General features: G+C 52.0%; 6 protein-coding genes across 6 annotated transcripts; 4 read left to right on the top strand and 2 right to left on the bottom strand.

Moving 5' to 3' along the window:
* Positions 1–1,716: 1,716 nt before the first annotated feature.
* On the top strand, positions 1,717–5,280 carry LYS2 (large subunit of alpha-aminoadipate reductase; the record flags this gene model as incomplete). Its single annotated transcript, XM_064835825.1, has 2 exons — positions 1,717–2,371; positions 2,423–5,280. 2 exons carry the CDS (start codon positions 1,717–1,719, stop codon positions 5,278–5,280), a joined length of 3,513 nt encoding a protein of 1,170 aa, XP_064696875.1.
* A 505-nt stretch (positions 5,281–5,785) lies between these two features.
* Positions 5,786–7,642, top strand: LTS14_003121 (uncharacterized protein; the record flags this gene model as incomplete). Its single annotated transcript, XM_064835826.1, has 3 exons — positions 5,786–6,608; positions 6,657–7,465; positions 7,514–7,642. 3 exons carry the CDS (start codon positions 5,786–5,788, stop codon positions 7,640–7,642), a joined length of 1,761 nt encoding a protein of 586 aa, XP_064696876.1.
* Positions 7,643–8,115: 473 nt separating this feature from the next.
* LTS14_003122 (uncharacterized protein) lies at positions 8,116–9,028 on the top strand (the record flags this gene model as incomplete). The annotated part of the gene is made up of 2 exons (XM_064835827.1): positions 8,116–8,149; positions 8,484–9,028. 2 exons carry the CDS (start codon positions 8,116–8,118, stop codon positions 9,026–9,028), a joined length of 579 nt encoding a protein of 192 aa, XP_064696877.1.
* A 429-nt stretch (positions 9,029–9,457) lies between these two features.
* On the top strand, positions 9,458–11,679 carry LTS14_003123 (uncharacterized protein; the record flags this gene model as incomplete). The annotated part of the gene is made up of 4 exons (XM_064835828.1): positions 9,458–9,792; positions 9,850–9,877; positions 9,926–10,435; positions 10,489–11,679. The coding sequence occupies 4 exons, from the start codon at positions 9,458–9,460 to the stop codon at positions 11,677–11,679; spliced, it is 2,064 nt and encodes a 687-aa protein (XP_064696878.1).
* Positions 11,680–11,891: 212 nt separating this feature from the next.
* Positions 11,892–13,388, bottom strand: LTS14_003124 (uncharacterized protein; the record flags this gene model as incomplete). The annotated part of the gene is made up of 1 exon (XM_064835829.1): positions 11,892–13,388. The coding sequence occupies one exon, from the start codon at positions 13,386–13,388 to the stop codon at positions 11,892–11,894; it is 1,497 nt and encodes a 498-aa protein (XP_064696879.1).
* A 615-nt stretch (positions 13,389–14,003) lies between these two features.
* Positions 14,004–17,960, bottom strand: LTS14_003125 (uncharacterized protein; the record flags this gene model as incomplete). Its single annotated transcript, XM_064835830.1, has 1 exon — positions 14,004–17,960. One exon carries the CDS (start codon positions 17,958–17,960, stop codon positions 14,004–14,006), a length of 3,957 nt encoding a protein of 1,318 aa, XP_064696880.1.
* Between the last annotated feature and the right edge of the window lie 87 nt (positions 17,961–18,047).

Raw genomic sequence — 18,047 nt, forward strand, 5'->3', positions numbered from 1 at the left:
GCATCCTGTAAACTCGTGTAGTTGAACCAAGGGCAATCGCATGTCTTCCACTTCGAGCCACAAATCATGCAGAATTCTGCCAAACATCGGCAGGTCATATGATTGCAACCCTCCTTTAGCTCGACCATCGTATTACAGCTAAAGCAACGTTGCCAACCTTTCTCCTTCGCTTGTGCGACCAGCTTTGCTATCTCGGGGTCTTCAGGACACTGGCGCGATCGGTGCAATTTGTTGTTGCAGAGTGTACAGACCTTTGTCCTACAGCGTGGACAGCTGGCGTATTTCCTGCCTTGCGAATCGCGATGGATGTTTGAGGGCTTGATCCATTCGCCACACTTGGCTGCAGGACAGTATATGCGATTCTTCGTGTGGTACTCCTGATACTTCCGATTCCATAGAGTCTTGAACTTGATGTCGAACAGTCGGTCTACATGCTTCAGTGGGATATGATCTTCTGCGCAGCATCGTGGTGGCATGTGTGCAGGATCCTTGACAGACATCTCGAACACTCGCTTTAAGCACTTATTACACATACGGTGACCACATCCTAGCTTCGCAGATTGCGCATGAGGAACATCATCTGAGCCGCAGGTCAAGCACTCTACAAGTCTTGGTGGAGATGGTACGGCTGTCGTCGAATGTCTCCTGAACAGACTGCCAATCAGTGTCGAGTCTCTCGTAGATCTCCGTTTCGCAGTGGCTGACGACGTTGTTCGTTCCTCCTCGTCAATAGGGTGCAGCTTTGACGTGGATGTGCTGCTTCGCTTGATCACCGGCCTAGTCGTGCTGGCCCGCAGACTAGTTTTGGAAGCTTGTCTCTCGGCGACCACAGATATGCTATCATCTGATGTTACTTCGTCTTCAACTACATTGACGGAGGTGCGACTTCGAGAAGACCTGTGACTCGCGGGTCGACGACGCTCGTGCCGTTGAGTGCCAGCAGCATCTGGCACCTCGACCTCTACTACTGGCTCCAGTCGAGGCTCGGCAACGTCTGCGTTTCGTACTGCACTGTAGACATAGCCTCCCGCTTTCCGTTCGTCCTCGCTCAAGCTCTTCGTGGTCCGGCTCCTGCTACTGGTGTGCGGCTTCTTCTTGCGCCGGCGATCAGGCTCGCTCGAAGGCTTTGTTTTGCTTGAAGCTGCTGAGACGTGGCTAGTTCTAGGTCGTATCACTTTCTGCCTTTCTTCAACCGGCCTTTCATAGTATGCTGCTCGTCGCTGTCGAATTTCTTCTACATCGGGCTGCTTCGCTTCTGTGTCTTCTGTGACGGCACGAGTGCTACGATGTCTTTTGGTGGATGTTCTCGATCTTTGCGATACTTTGCTGCTTCTAGAAGGCACGCTACGGCCGACCGCGCTGCTCAAAGCCATACGAACAATGCAAGTGGTGAAGCAAAAGAAAATAAATGTTAAGGCTGGGTAAGATAGAACTGTCAAGCTTGAGAGCTGCAGGCTGCGCTAGACCTCTTCTGGAATCCCCGACGTCGGTGAGTCCTATATCATGGTCAAAAAATATTGGTTGTCGCGTACGCCTCCATTATTGACTGTAACGAGAGCATTCAGTCCGTAAGTCGTAGCGGACAACCACTCGGACTCACCGTCACACCCCAATGTTCTCGCATTAAACACGGCAATGCTAAACTTGTAGCTGGATGGTCATATGAATCGAGTCACTATTCGGAAAAGCCTTCTCTCACGAATTAGAGCCTCAAACATGGCTCTCAAGGCCAATGATGTCCGACCCGACCCAACGTCTGACCTGGACTGGTCTGGCTATAGAGGAGCCATATACGAAATCTTTGCCAAGAATGCAAATGCACATCCAGCGAGACCATGTGTCGTGGAAACGGCATCATCAAGTTCGTCGGAGAGGTCGTTCAACTATCAGCAAATCAACGAAGCCTCGAACGTCCTGGCTCACCACCTAGTCAGCAATGGCGTTCAGCAAGGCGAGGTCGTGATGGTATATGCTCACCGTGGCGTGGACCTGGTTTTGGCGGTCATGGGTGTGCTCAAAGCTGGAGCAACATTCAGTGTGATCGATCCAGCGTATCCGTCAGACAGGCAGATCATATACTTGGATGTCGCGAAACCGAGAGCGCTGGTTGTTATCGAGAAGGCGACTACTGATGCTGGTCCACTCTCGGAAAGTGTTCGTGATTACATCAGCAAGGAGCTGCGATTACGGACAGAAGTGCCGGCACTGAAGTTACAGGACGATGGGTCCGTCATGGGTGGTGTCCTCGGAACGTCAAAGGACTGCTTGGATGTATCGCAAGCCAAGAAATCCGATCTACCGGGTGTGGTCGTTGGTCCTGACAGCACTCCCACACTGTCTTTCACATCAGGCTCAGAAGGTAGACCGAAAGGTGTGAAGGGGCGGCACTTTTCACTTGCTTACTACTTTCCATGGATGGCAGAACAATTTGGTCTGTCAGAGAAGGACCGCTTCTCAATGCTGAGTGGCATTGCACACGACCCGATCCAGCGAGACATCTTCACACCTCTATTTCTGGGTGCCAGCCTCATTGTGCCACCAGCTGAAGACATCGCATTCGACAGACTGGCCAAATGGGCAAGCGACAATAGCATTACCGTAACCCATCTGACTCCGGCTATGGGACAAATCCTGCTTGGCTCGCAAGAGCCGAAAGTACCTAGTTTGCACGGCGCATTTTTTGTTGGAGATGTGTTGCTCAAACGTGATTGCAGAAGGTTACAGCAGCTAGCTCCCAACTGCAAGATCAAGAACATGTATGGCACTACCGAGACGCAGCGAGCTGTATCGTACTACGAGATTCCTGCGCATAGTGCGGATCCCACTTATCTGGACAAGATGGGAGATGTCATACCCGCCGGAAAGGGCATGTTGAATGTGCAGCTCCTGGTCGTCGATCGCGAGAAGAAGGAGAGACAGTGCGAGATTGGAGAAATTGGCGAGATTTATGTTCGTGCAGGCGGACTTGCTGAGCACTACCTGGGCGACGAGGAGAAGTCGAAGCAGAAATTCGTCGAGAACTGGTTCGCAGATCCGCAGAAGTGGATACAAGAAGACAAGAAGCGAGTTGAAGCACATTCAGAACCGTGGCGAGAATTCTACTTTGGCCCGAGAGATCGAATGTATCGCTCTGGTGATCTTGGGCGGTACATGCCAGACGGTAATGTTGAGTGTGTGGGTAGAGCGGACGATCAGGTCAAGATTCGTGGTTTCCGAATTGAGTTGGGTGAGATCGATACGCATTTGAGTCAACATCCTCTAATTCGTGAGAACGTGACATTGGTCAAGCGTGACCATAATGAAGAGCAGATTCTGGTGTCATACTACGTGCCCGAGATTCAAAGGTGGCGAGAGTGGTTTGCCGAGCAGGACAAACAAGAGTCGACGAATGGTGCTAACGGTACTCTTGGCATACCGACAACCATGCGAAGCAGAAGAGTCTCTGCGAAAGAGGACATGGATGTTGCTCAGCGCATGCGCATCTTCGAGATCTTGACCAAAGATGTGAGAGAGAGGTTGAAGAAGAAGCTACCGGTCTACGCTGTGCCTACCCTGTTCATTCCCATGCTCCGATTACCACTCACGCCTAATGGCAAAGTCGACAGACGGGCACTGCCATTCCCTGGAACAGCCGAGCTGATTGGCGCGATGCCCAAGGCTGGAGATGTTGGATCGAGAACCGATACGGAGAAGGAGCTGGCGAATATTTGGGAACAGCTACTTCCCGCCACTGCAGACTCCATGTCCCGCGAAACATCTTTCTACGATATGGGAGGTACTAGTATGATGGTCAGTCAGGTCGTGTCTAAGATCAACAGAAGGTGGGAAGGTGTCAATGTAAAGATCAACGTCATGACTGCAGGGCAGCCGACTCTGAAATCAGTTGGCCGATATATTGACAGATCACTGGATCCTGTTGGCCTTCGTCTCGACATGGAAGCTGGCGAAGAGGAGGAACAGCAAGCATTGCTCTACTCCAATGATCTGCCGAACTCAGCCTCACAGCTACCCAGCACGATTCCAGCGCTCGGCTCAGACTACCCTCGAGTCTCGACAGGCCTGAACGTACTACTTACTGGTGCAACTGGTTTCCTCGGCGCCTACATCCTCAACGACTTCCTGATGCGCTCCCCACCAAGTCATGTCTACGCCCATGTACGAGCACCTTCACACAGCAAAGCCATGGAGCGTCTCCGCACCACCTGCATCGCATATGGGTTATGGCAGGACTGGTGGGAGAGTGAAGGTATACTGGAAGTTGTGATTGGAGATCTCGAGAAGCCCAGGCTGGGTATGCGCGAGAGTGATCTCGGAAAGATTACGCAAGATTGCGATCTGGTCATCCATAACGGTGCTAGAGTGCATTGGCTACGACCTTACGAGGAGTTGAAGGCGGCGAACGTTGTGTCTACACTCGAGTGCATCAAGCTTTGTGCTGTCGGTAAGCCGAAGAGGCTCGCCTTCGTGAGCTCAACCAGCGCGCTGGACTCGGATCATTATGTCCAGCAGTCGGATGCTGGCCACGATATAATGGAATCAGATGACTTGGAAGGAAGTAGACAAGGCCTCGGGACGGGTTATGGTCAGTCAAAATGGGTGTCTGAGAAACTCATCGGTGAAGCTTGTGAACGTGGGCTTAGTGGAGTCATCATTCGCTCCGGCTACGTGCTTGGTGATCCCGAGACTGGCATCTCCAATACCGATGACTTCTTGATTAGGATGCTCAAGGGCTGTGTGCAAGTTGGCTGTCGACCTGATGTCACGAACACGATCAATATGGTACCGATCACACAAGTTGCCCGGCTCGTGGCAGCCGTAGCCTTGTACGGCGAGGCGGGCTCTGTGGCACATGTGGAGGCTCATCCACGACTGACGTTTAATGAGTTTCTTAAGCCATTGGAAGAGTATGGGTACAAGACGCCCATAGTCCCCTACAAGGAATGGCGAGACAGGGCAGTCGCATACGTTGAAGACCCAGCCAATGGCAAAGAAGAGCTGGCCTTACTGGCACTATACGATATGGTGACGGATCACTTGCTATCATCAACCAAAGCACCAAAGCTCGACGATCGTAACGCGACCCGAGCAGTCGAAGAAGACGCTAAGACGTCGAAGAGAGCGCCGACACCAAAGGGTGTGACTCAGGCAGGTATCAGAGCATATCTCGAGTTCTTGGTTGCTCGTGGATTTATGCCGAAGGGCCGTGGCCCTGGTGCTTCGTTATCTCGAGAACAGGTTGCGGCGCTTGACAAGGTCGGCGGGCGCGGTGGTGTGGCGTGAGATATGTATCATCATAGTGATGAGTCCCTGTTCACGATGAATTATGCGTAGAAGTACAGCAATGAAAGAAGTCCTCATTGGCATGGTCGCTCCGCCTCTCATACTCCGCCTTTCGAAAATATTGCATCCCCTTCACCACCGATCTCTACAGCCTGCCGAATGTCGGTCCTGCTTCCGGTCATTACTCATGTCAAGCACAGGTCTCCGTTGACAACGGAGGCGCACAACAAAACGACCCCGCACGCAACGAGTGAATTCGCGATTTCGAACCCCACACCTTCAGAGCAAGGATCACGCTAGACAGTACTACATGCTTACATCTCTACGGTAAGCGTCGGACAACATGCGTACTCTCGAAGAGGAGCCGGTTGCTAGGACATGTTATGTGACCTCATCTTCGTATCGAGATGCCCCGCCGCGAAGCAATGCGGTATATAAAAGGTAAAGGCGATTTCTGTTCTCGTTGATCGCTCTCGTGTTACACTACGACTTAGACACTCTAATCATGGCTCCATCAAAACGAGTATTTCTGTTCACGGCTGTTGCGGCAGCATCTACCCTCCATGGCCGTCAAGCTCTCAACCAGTCGACACCTCCGACCGTGACGCTCAATGGCAGCACTATCGAGAACCCTACGGCCTATGCCACACCCTTCGTTCTCAACGTCGAGGACATGTGGGACCTACTCGTTGGACCAGTATCGACTGCACTTGTCACCACGACTGCGTCGGCCACACCAGTTCCATCCAGCTCACTGATCCCGCCGCCTCCTCTCTACTACAGCTCATTCCCATCCGGTCAGCAGAACCCAATGGTAGTCAAGAACGAATCCTGGTCCTTCCCGAGAGGCTTTATGTGGGGCGTAGCCGGTGCTGCCTGGCAAGTCGAGGGAGCCGTCAAAGATGAAGGTCGTGGCCCTAGCGTCTGGGATGTGCTTAGCCATCGCGTTACCAACTTCGAGTATGATAACGGGACTGCTGACATTACGGACAATCATTACTACCTCTACAAGCAGGATCTGGCTCGCCTAGCCGCGCTCGGTGTGAAGGCGTACTCTTTCTCCATATCGTGGTCCAGGATTATGCCGTTTGGTCGAGGCCCAGTCAACCAGATTGCGATCGATCACTACAACGATCTGATCAACACTTGTCTGGGGTACAACATCATACCTCTCGCAACATTGTACCATTGGGATACGCCGCTTGCGCTGCAAGATACCTATGGTGGCTGGCTCAGCGAGAACATTGTCAACGATTTCGTGGAGTATGCTAGAATTGCTTACGCTGCTTTTGGCGATCGTGTTGATTACTGGTTCACCGTCAACGAGCGTAAGTCGTGAAGCGAAATTCAGCACGAAATTAGCTGACGATTTCCAGCATCTGTCTTTTGCAATCAGTACCCTCTCCCAGCACAGTACTTCAAGAACTTCACGATCCCGTGGCAACAACAGCCTTACTACTGCGGTCACAACGTCCTGCTAGCACACAGCCAGGCTTATCGTCTCGGCAAGTCTATGATGCCAAACAGCACTATCGCGTGGAAGTCCAATGGTGGATACAAGGTGCCGTTGACGAATTCCACCGAGGATGCGGAGGCTGTGCAGCGTGCTTGGGACTTCAACGAAGGCCTGTGGAGTGACCCAATCTACCTGACTGGCGACTACAATGACAATGTGAAAGCTTACATCTCGAGTTTCTTGCCGGCTTTCACCGATGGACAAAAAGCTGCCATTCTCGGTTCAGCTGACATCTATGCCCACGATGCCTATACCTCACAATTCAACTTTGCGCCTGATGGTGGTATTGCAGCATGTCTGGCCAACACAAGCAATCCACTGTATCCAGTGTGTAGCAACAGCTCATTCATCTACACCCAGCAAGATGGTGGCTGGTTGATTGGCCCAGCTGCGGACCCTTTGACTCCTTGGCTATACAAGGCTACCGACTGGGTACCTGCCTTCTTGCACTACATCAAGGATACTTGGGCAAAGGACAAGCCGATTGCAGTCAGTGAATTTGGCTTCGCTGAGCCCTTCGAGCGTCAGAAGACCTATCTTCAGGATATCCTGTTCGATCCTATCCGGAGTGCCTACTACCACGACTACATGGAAGCCATCTTGATTGCTCTCAGCGAGGGTGTAAATGTCATTGGATGCCTAGCTTGGAGCTTCGTCGACAACTTTGAGGTGAGCTTGTTCCGATTCTGACCGATTACTCTTGCTGACGTTTGTTAGTGGGCGAGTGCCTACGGAGTGAGGTTTGGTATGCAATATGTGAACTTCAGTGATCCCACCTTGCCCAGGTACTACAAGGCAAGCTTTTTCGAGTATAAAAATGCATTTGATGTATACCAGGAGAAGTAGATCTTGGTCTTCGATTAGCCAGATGGTAGATGCACGCAAGGGATGTGGTCTTGCTGGCATTTCTTGGTACCGTAGACCGCATCTCAAGTCCAGTCTACTGATATTAGCCATGCCTTCTGCCTTGACATGAATCAATAGAACCATGTCAGACCCGTCTCTCCAACTTCTCCCTCCTCCGCCATCGATCTCATGAACAACCCCACAAAACTCAAGCACGGAGCTAGTAGGGGTGACGGGTAACTCCCGAGACCAGCCTCCGCATCCGAGTCGTGCCAATGCGACCACTCCCTACCCTCTTCTCTCCTAGCAACCTTCTCTCTCATCCACAACAACTTTACAGTCCAACCCAAGCAGAACTCGAATCGCATCACGTTGTACAACATTACTTTCTCAAGCAAGTCGACATCGTTCCCACTTTCGATCCAGCATTAGCCGAGTCGCATCTTCGCCAAGACAGCGCAGCTACAGAAGCCATGGGTGAGACTGAGATCAAGGAAGGTGACCAAGGTACGTCCATCGCGTCTACATGAGTCGCGCGACCCTACTGGCCTCATAAAACGCGTTTGCGACGGCGGTCCACCCCTCGCGCCCTCCAGGCGCGTCACTTCACTTCACATAACAACCTGCTTAGTCATCTCGAGTATACTATTGCCCATCATTGGTCACATTCGCGGATATTACCATGATTGCGCTTCTTCGAGCCATCACTGCTACGCGCTGCTGTCGTATTAGACGCTGAGATGTCGCCCCGCCAACTTTTCATCCCTTCTGCCAAGAAATGCTATCAGCATGCGCCTCAGAGCAAAATCAGCTAAGCCTGGCATACTAACTCCTCTTCCAGTTGCATGGCAATGGGGCGGTGGAAAGCCTGGTGGCGAGGCTTCTGAGATCAAGGAGCACGGGGAGCTTTCTATCACGACTAAGAAAGGCAATGAAGTGAAGAAGAATGCCGATCCCAGCGATCCCGCCGTCAAGGTCTCTCGCAGTGGCAACGACGTTGTGAAGCGCGCGCATGAGCTTGAGATCACGAAGAAGGGTGACGAGCACAAGGAGGACGGTGGCGAAAAGAAAGCCGATGACAAGGAGACAGAGAAGGAGGATGATAAGGAGGCTAAGGAGAACGGCGATGCTGAGACAGGCGACAAGCGTAAGGCTGACGACGAGGAGAAGAAAGAGGAGGAGACCAAGGCAGGTGCTAAGAAGCAGAAGACTGGCAAAGCTGCCAAGGAGAATGGGGAGAAGGCAGAGCCGAAGAAGAAGGGCCGACCAGCCAAGGCTACCAATGGCGACAAAGCCAAAGCTGAGCCCAAGAAGAAGCGTGAGCCGAAGAAGGCTGCTACTGCTGATGGTGAGCCCCGACGCAGTGGCCGCAATGCTTCCAAGTAGGAGTTGTCGTCCGACAAGCACTTGTCGATAGGCAGACTTTGACACGGAAAAGAGCGCATTTCTTCGTGGGTATGATTGATGGGTGGGTGGGTTCCAGTCAGCAGCTCAGGGTCCAATATCGGTTGGGTATGAGTTGTTTATGCGTGTATAGTAGTCTCGCTTCATGAGCACCAAGTTGTTCCGACATCAGCCTATTCGAATCTCAGCCTTGTCTCAACACACACCTGAGATGGTGTTGTTGGTGACTACTTATGCCTGTTGATTGTTGATATATGTCTATCGTAACAGAGTGATTATGATTGTGATCATGCATGCACATTGTTGGTTACCCAACCTCAGGCACACGCGCATAAAAGTCAATGATGCGTACCTTCCTCTTCGCGTGCCACGCCACGAGGCAACTTCACCTCACTGTCTTGGCCATTCAAGATGTTCGATGCTAACGGCGCCAAGTCAAAGCTTCCGTCCCGTGTCCTTGCCTGCACTGCTTGTCAGCAGCGCAAGATCAAATGCGATCGCCATTTCCCTTGCCAACACTGCACAAAAAGTGGTTTACAGTGTATACCGGCCGCTCTTGTACAGAAGACACGAAGGAAGCGCTTCGCTGAGCGTGAGCTGCTGGGTCGGGTGCGGCATTACGAGGACCTACTGCGCGAGAATGACATACCGTTTGAGCCCATACATTCTGCTCAGGGCAAGTCACCACAGGACACGGTTACGGAGAAGAGCGAAGTGAAATTGGAGCCCATATCTCACGAGCCTAAGTATATGGTTCCTTCGACGACACCTAGCCGATAGTTGAGAGACTGACCTCGTTGCAGAAATGTGTTTCGAGTGATGAATCTGAAAGTATGTAAGGAGCCATTGCTTGCTTGGATCTACTAATGCGAAGCGCAGCGTGATGACAAGAATCCCACCAGTCCTGATGACAACCAAGCAAGAGACCTGGACGATGACTCTACAGACGTGATTACCGAGGCTATGATGAAAACCACTCTTGATGACATATACACGAACGATGACCACTTAATGTTTGGTGAGCGCATAAATGACGCCGATCTCTCTGCTCTCCATCCAGCACCGGCTCAGATCTTCAAGCTATGGCAGACATACCAAGAGAATGTTGATCCGCTACTTAAGGTCACCCATGGCCCTTCTCTGCAAGCACGGATTGTTGATGCCATGGGATCGTTGCAAACAATCGATTCAACGTTAGAAGCGCTCTTGTTCAGCATTTACTCCATGGCCGTCTTGAGTCTCGACAAGGCATCATGCTATGCAATGTTTGGAGCGGCACAAGATGATCTCCTGAGCGGCTATCAGTTTGGGTGCCAGCAAGCACTCTTGAGTTGTGGTGTGTTCAAGTCGAATGACCGCGAAGGGCTGACAGCTCTGTTCCTGTACTTGGTAGGTGAATGGAACAGCTTGTCGATGTATGTGCACTCTGTTAATAGCACCAGATCTCTGCCAGACCAGCCACCGATCCTCGCACACTATTCCTGACGCTCGGCATGGCTGTCAGACTGGCCCAGCGTATCGGCATCCACGACGAGTCTGCGAATAGCCAGTGCAACGTGCTGGAAGCTGAGATGCGCCGTCGACTATGGTGGTCTCTGATCATCTTTGACAATCGTGTATCGGAGATGTCTGCCTCGAAGACTACCATGTTGTTACCGTTGTGGGATTGCAAGATACCTTTGAATGTGGGCGACCATGAACTCCGAGAAGATATGAAGACACCGCCTACTCCCCATCCTACCCCCACAGAAGCCTGGTTCGTAGTCGTCCGCGCAGAAATGGACGAGTACATGCGGAACTGTCCTTTCCAGCTCGACTTCGTGAGTCCAGCGTTGAAATTACTGTCAAGGAACGTCCGGCCTGTCGAAGATCCGAGCGAGAGTGAGCTGGCAGACCTTGTAGGCAGTATTGAGGGAAACTTCCTTACGCATTGCAACAAAGAGAATCCGCTACAGCTCATGACCGCCTGCTTCTCCCGGGACTACTTGGCAAAGAATCAACTCCTCGAACACTTTAGCAAAAGCGTCGATGCTTCTGAGCCAACCAAGGAACAGTCTCAGCACGCTACGGCCCTAGCACTCGAGGTCCTGGAGTGCGATACCACGCTTATGGCTTCACCACTAACTCAAGGCTACCTGTGGATGGTTTCATACCACTTCCCATTTCCAGCATACATAAATCTGGTGCAGGACCTCAAGCGTGATCCCACAAACAGTCTTGCGGGAGAAGCTTGGCAGGCAATGGACATCAATTATCGGGTACGATGCGAGAAAATGCCTGGTGCTGGCTTGTTTCTCAAGGTGACCTCCAAGCATCTTTTACAGGCCTGGGCTGTTTACGAAGCAGCGCTCAGGACGGCAGGGCAACCGGTCGTTGTACCTCGTGTTGTGCTGGCAACTCAGGCACAAGTGGCTCATCTTACGAAGAAGCCGTCCTTCGATGTACAAAATGGTGATCTCGCGCAACACCAGCAGCCTGGTTTCGGGTATGCAGACAGCGTTGTTGGTGAGCAGACCGCTGCTACATCGAGCGTCCCTAGCCATATGATGAGCATGGACACCGCTCCAGTTTTCGATGTGAATCAAATCGACTGGGCTTCGATAGACTGGAGCGAGATGGAGAAGACATGGTGATCATTTAACATGATCTCGGGAGTGGCAGCGATACATCTATTGGACAGGCCGAAAATCTCCAGGAAGAGGAGCGTCACAATGCGCTCCTCCCCGTTAGCGCTCAGCTCAGGTTGTGCGCATCATCAACGCCACTCAAGGCGATATGCCTATTAATCCAGGCATTGGTACTGGCTGCCATAAATGAGCCCAATGATCATTCCGCTCCGACTTACTCATTTGCTTGTAGCTGCTCCACCAAAGATACTTTCCACCATCTCTCCGCCGCGTATAGCCAGTATCGACAGTAGTGAATCAGAAAGACCATGCGTCTGCTCGTTGCAACCTTGCAACCATACACCGGCATTGGACTTGACGCTGCCGTCCACGAACTGCACACCATAATCTCTCCGGACGTTCCAGCGATTGTGACCATCCGGCTTGAGTTGTTGTAGCCCCCGTAGCATGTCTTCGTGCGCATCTCGTCTGTAACCACTCGCTACGACGATGAAGTCGACCACCAGCTCGTCGATACTAGCGTTCTTTCGTTGCTTGAAGGTGTTGGAGTCGTTCTGAATGTGTAACGTCAATGCTGCTCGGCCATCGACTTCACAGTCTTCAACCCCAGTGACAGTGCGGTGGTTCAGAATTTGTTGTGGCCATTCTTCCTCACTGTCATACTGGATCCGATATGAGTAGAGCATGCTATAGATATGCTCGAGGAGTTCCAAGCGTACAACAGAATAGTTGGTGGCCTTATCGCGGGCGATCTCTTGCGCTCGGACAGCGGGATCCTGAGAATAGATATCGTCCACTCGATCTGGGTCGAACACCTCGTTGACGAAAGGGGAATCGTCACTGGGTCGTAACGCAGATCCTCGAATGAGGAGGTACGACTTGGCATCCGGAAAGCGGGAGGGTATGTTGTTGAAGACCTCGGCAGCACTCTGGCCTGCACCAATGACAGCTACCGATCTTGGCTGCTGTCCGTTGCAGAACATTTGCGATACAGTTGTGGCATATTGTGATGAATGAATGATTCGAGGATGATTCGACGGTAATGCTGCCGGTATGTTGGGCTTTCCACCTGCCGCAATCACCACATGCCTAGCTTTGAGGGTGGTAGAGTGGCCCGTAGTGCTGTCGGTCGAGGTCACCCTGAAGTGCTCAATAGCGCCTGTCCTTGGACAAGTCGATCCTGCTTCGATAGATTGGACATCACGATTATAGTCGACCACATCGCCAAAGTGGTTGGCACACCACCTCATGTAGTTCTCGTATTCGATGCGTTGAGGAAGAAATGTGCCAAGGTTTGTGAACTGAACCAATCTGTTCTTCTTGTGAAGATAATTGAGGAACGTGAACTCGCTGCGTGGGTTGCGTAGAGTGGCCAGGTCCTTTACGAATGTGATCTGCATCTTGGCGCCAGGTAGAAGCATACCGGCGTGCCAAGCAAATCGTGCCTGTCGCTCGAGGAAGCGTACTTTCGGTGAAGACGTACATAAGTGTGGTCGAACAACTTCAAGAGCATCGTTCAGAGCGATTGCTATAGCAAGAGAAGCTGGACCAAAGCCGACGCAAATTAGATCCTGAATCTCTTCGTCGCTGGCAGTCTTCCAAAGGGAGTGGCTGGCGTTTGTGACAGGGTTAGCAGTCAGTGTCGGGGCCTCGGTTCGGTGCTCAGTACATGAGGTCTCACACTCTTCATGTTCGGACAGTGCGTGTGGTGACATGATGAGATCAATTATTCGATCAGCTGCTGTGTGTAGATGAGCAACAGGGACACCAGATGCAAGCTTTCGGAATACTTTGACCTCCACCGACCTCGGCGACGACCTGGAGCACGTTTGTCAAACCACTACAAGCGGTGTAATCACAGGTTGTCATCCTGGACGCGCAAGCAAGACCGCAGGCAATGTCGTCAGTACGGACGACTCGATGCCAAGGTCAGCTGGGGAGAACGGTCGAGCCAGGATGGCTTAGTATCTTATCAGATCATCAAAGTGTCACTGGCGACATCCTTTTCGCTCTTCTCAACCGCATACGTGACATCGGACCAACGTACCATTGGTCAAGCAGTGGACAATAAGCGGGCTAGAAAAATCTGCTTCCCGTGTCACTTTCGTCGAGGTACATTTTAGCTCTTATCAGATCCGAGCGCCTGCATGAAGCCGCGGCCCAAAGTCGGGATGCGCTAGTATGGTAGTCATTGTGTGGTGTGTTCGATAACTGAGCAAGTCCGCATTGTGAAACGTGATAGAACCCTTGACAAGAGACGTACTTGGGTATAGACGGTGATGGCCTCGGGGGTTGCTCACTCAGGCATGGACTAAGATGGGTCTACATCACTATGCTACCGACTGCGCCTTGGCCATGCTTGCATACAGACCACCCATGGCGACGAGCTCGTGGTGGGTGCCACTTTCTACTATTCTCCCCTCGTCAAACACGTATATCCTGTCAGCATTCCGCACGCTCGCGAGTCGATGAGCTACAGTGACGGTTGTTCGGCCTTTCCCTGCTTCCGCAAGGGCTTGCTGAATATGGGCTTCACTGTGAGCGTCCAAAGCACTCGTTGGTTCGTCCAGTAAAAGCACTTCTGGGTTCCGGATCAACGCTCTCGCCAAAGCGACCCTCTGTCGCTGACCTCCAGATAGCTTCGAAGAAGTGCTGCCACCACAATCTGTGTTGTAGCCATCAGGCAGACTTTGGACGAAGGTGTGCAGGCCACACCGCTTGCATACCTCTCTGATCTCTTCATCTGTCACGATCTGCCCGGCAGCAGAGCCCAGACGAATGTTGTGTGCTATGGAACCAGGCAGTAGCTCTGACTCTTGCGCCACGAGACCTATTCGAGCACGAAGTGCTTGGACGTCCAAGTCGCGAATATCCACGCCATCAGACAAGATGCTGCCACTGGTTACATCGTGAAACCTCTCCATTAGCGAGATCGTGGACGATTTGCCAGCTCCACTAGGACCGACAAATGCCACGGACTGCTTGTCGGTGATGTTCAGGGAAACAGTATGTAGTACCTCTCGGCCACCTTCGCCTGCGTACGAGAAAGATACGTCACGAAAGGCTATCTTTGGCACCGAGGCTCTATCTGGTGTACTATCATAGATCTCTAAGGCTTTCTCTGTGAAAGATGCTTTCTTTGACATGGGACCATCCGACAGCATGCCTGGAGGCGTATTCAGAAGTTTGAATACGCTGACAGCCGCAGCTCGGGCCCGTGCGATCTCTGGTGAGAGTGTGAAGAGTTGGCCAGCACTTTGTGCCGAGAAGAGCATTGCCGGTAGAACGATGAAGAAGTCTTTGCTGGTGTAGAGACCATTGCGCACCTGTTTCGATCCCCACCAATATGCCAGTGCGTAGACGAAGTATGTGATAGAAAGCGAGACTGCCATGATGATATTCGAATAGGTCGTGAACATTTGACTGTCGCGGAATGGCTTGCGTAGGGCTACACGGTACTCATCGAGAATGTAGTCCTCCAGAGCATAGATGGTGACAGTTTGTCGACGGCGGCATGCTTCGGCCGCCAAGCTAGTAGCGTCCTTGTATGCCTCTCTCCGACGACTGTCTGCATGTGCGACCATTTTGAGACGGATAAAGCCGGCGGCGATCATGATTGGCACAACTGCAAGAAGTACCACAGCTATCTTCCACGCGACGCAAAACGCCAATATGATCCCGCCGAGCACTGAGGTTGTTGTGGTAAGTATAGTGCCCAGAGCAGGTCCGGATAAGCAGCTCAGATCTCCGCTATCTTTGGTAAAAGCGCTCATAAGCTGTTGCACAGACCGGCCTGGTCCGGCGTACCAGTCCATATTTAAGGGCAGAAGGGTCTTTATCAGTCTACTTTGTATCCGACCAACGGTCCGAGTGGAGGCCACGCCGAAAGCCATTCCGCTCACGGCCCAGGATACCAATGCTACGCAGCCCACGACAAAGAACATAAGACAGTAGAAGTTTGCATGCCGCTGGAAGTCCGGACTGGAGACGCCGCCGTTGATCAGTTCGATCAAGTTGCCGAAGATAATAGCCTCAGCCACAAGCAATGCACCATTGATCATGGACGCAAGCACGCCAAGACATATGAGAAGCCAATCTGGTCTGAGCATGCTTCTCATGAGCCCAAGCAACCGCCCGAATCCCATGGGTGTATTCATGGTGTTGCCTTCAAGATCAGCTCTAGTCGGGATGTATGCTGGCCTCAACGAGCTGGTCGAGCTGTTCTTCTCATCATCCGTATCACTCAGGCCTTTCCGAGGATATGTACTCTCAGCAGCGTGAAGACTCGTGTTCTGCGCCCGCAACAGATCTTGAAACACTCCATTGCGCTCTACGAGATTCCGAGGTTTGCCACTCTCAACGACTTTGCCATCGCTAAAGACTGCAATAATGTCTGCATCGAGGACCGTAGACAGACGATGAGCGACCATCAGGACTGTCACACCGCGGACCGCAGCATACCTGATCGCGGACATAACGGTGACCTCGCTTTGTGCGTCCAATGCGGATGTGGGTTCATCACAGATTAGAATCGCAGGCCGACGTATGAGAGCACGAGCGAGACACAAGCGCTGCATCTGTCCGCCCGACAGTTTGATACCCTGGCCGAGTAGGGTATGTACACCTTCAGGGAGCTCGCCGATGAAGTCGACTTTGGCATCGATCATGGCTTGCTCAAATCGGCGTTCGAGCTCCTCGGTAGATAGGCCTGCGTTCCGAACACCATGACATATATTGGCGAATATAGACCCGGAGAATATAACATGGTCCTGTTCAACCACTGCGAGTTGAGACCGTAGATGCGATGGATCTATGTCTCGAAGTTCATGCCCGCCGATAGCGATCGAACCGCTATAAGGGTAAACTCCAGTCAACATCGAGACGAGTGTCGACTTCCCGCCACCACTTGCACCCACCAGAGCTGTGAAGGCGCCCGGCCGAATCTCCAGATTGAGGTCGTCCAAAGCTTTGACCGCAGATCTAGCAGGGTATGCAAAGCTGACATTCTGGATGCTTATGGCGCCACCATTCAAGTTAGGAGCGGCTGATATAGCTGTCTCCGGCCTTCCAGAGATTTCTTCAGCCTCTAGAAGAGTTTTGACAGTCTCTTGTGCACTCGCAGCTTGAGCAAAGATGTGCAGGAATGGTGCGAATTGTGCGACCACCAAGGAACTGTCAAGAATCAAGAATACCACCGCAAATACGGTTCCAGCTACGCCTGGCCGATCTTCGTTGGCCGCAATGCGACTGCCAAGGTAGAATGCTAGTCCGTTGACAGAATATGCAAGGAAGTAGATCGAGCCCATTTGCACTGCTGCAATGATGGCCTTGTGCACGCTGGCTCGTACTTTCTTACCCAAACAGTCGGAATGATCTGAGCACATATCCGCGATCATGTCGAACGCCTGGACCATCTTGATCGAACGTAACGCGGTTTCTACAATCGCATTGGCCGCTGTGCTAAGTTCTGTTACTCGAGAAGAACACTTCGACTCGAAGTGACGAGTACCAATAGAAACCAAGACCAAGAATGGCAGGATAGCTGCCAGCAGTATGCCGGTAAGTTTGGCGTTCAGTATGAAACCCACGATGAACGCGGTCAAAAAGTATGAGATCGACTGTATGAAGATCCCGACCTTCTCCGAGCTCCCGGCGTGAATCGAGTCCACTTGTTCGCTCAGTAGGCTACTGATATCGATGTCGTGGGTCTCGAGATATGAGAGGTCGAGATGTAGTAAGCATTTAAGCAGTCGTTCTCGAGCACGGATGGCAATCTTTTCGCCAGTAAGGCCGAATGCGGTCGAATAGATTGAGGTGACCACGAAAAAGGCCGCTGCGATGCTTAAAAGCTCGCCAATCATGGTCTTCAATTCGCCCTCCGATGGTGGAAATGTGCTGATCAAACGACCAAAGATTACACCGATGAGTGGAAGAGGGATGCCAGCAGCGATAGCAAAGAGGACGCCAGCGCCGGCCACACATCGATCACCCAGATTATCAAGGGAGCCATATATGCTGAGGTAGGATGTCTTGAACGGGTTGAGGCCTAGAATTTGGCGATATGCCTTCCTAGACAGTCCCAATGCCGGACTATTCCATTGTCGCGGATGAGCAGGATCGAGGGTGGAAGCTTCGGGTATGTCTATTGCAGAGAAGGAAGGTCGTGCAGCGTCCGGACCAGATACTGACGCTTGGGCATGTAAAGAAGAGCGTCTAGATCGACTTCGAGCATGTTCATGAGCGTCGTGGTATTGTAAAGCTCCTTTTTTATAGGCGTTGGTGACCATTATGTCCAGCTGGCAATCTGACTCTCATGAATCGGTACCTCTAAGCACACTCGAACATCCCAGCCTCATCCTAAGGCGTTCAGCTTC

This window comes from Recurvomyces mirabilis (genome assembly GCF_035927965.1).
Source record: "Recurvomyces mirabilis strain CCFEE 5264 chromosome Unknown scaffold_6, whole genome shotgun sequence".
Lineage (NCBI taxonomy): Eukaryota > Fungi > Ascomycota > Dothideomycetes > Mycosphaerellales > Teratosphaeriaceae > Recurvomyces > Recurvomyces mirabilis.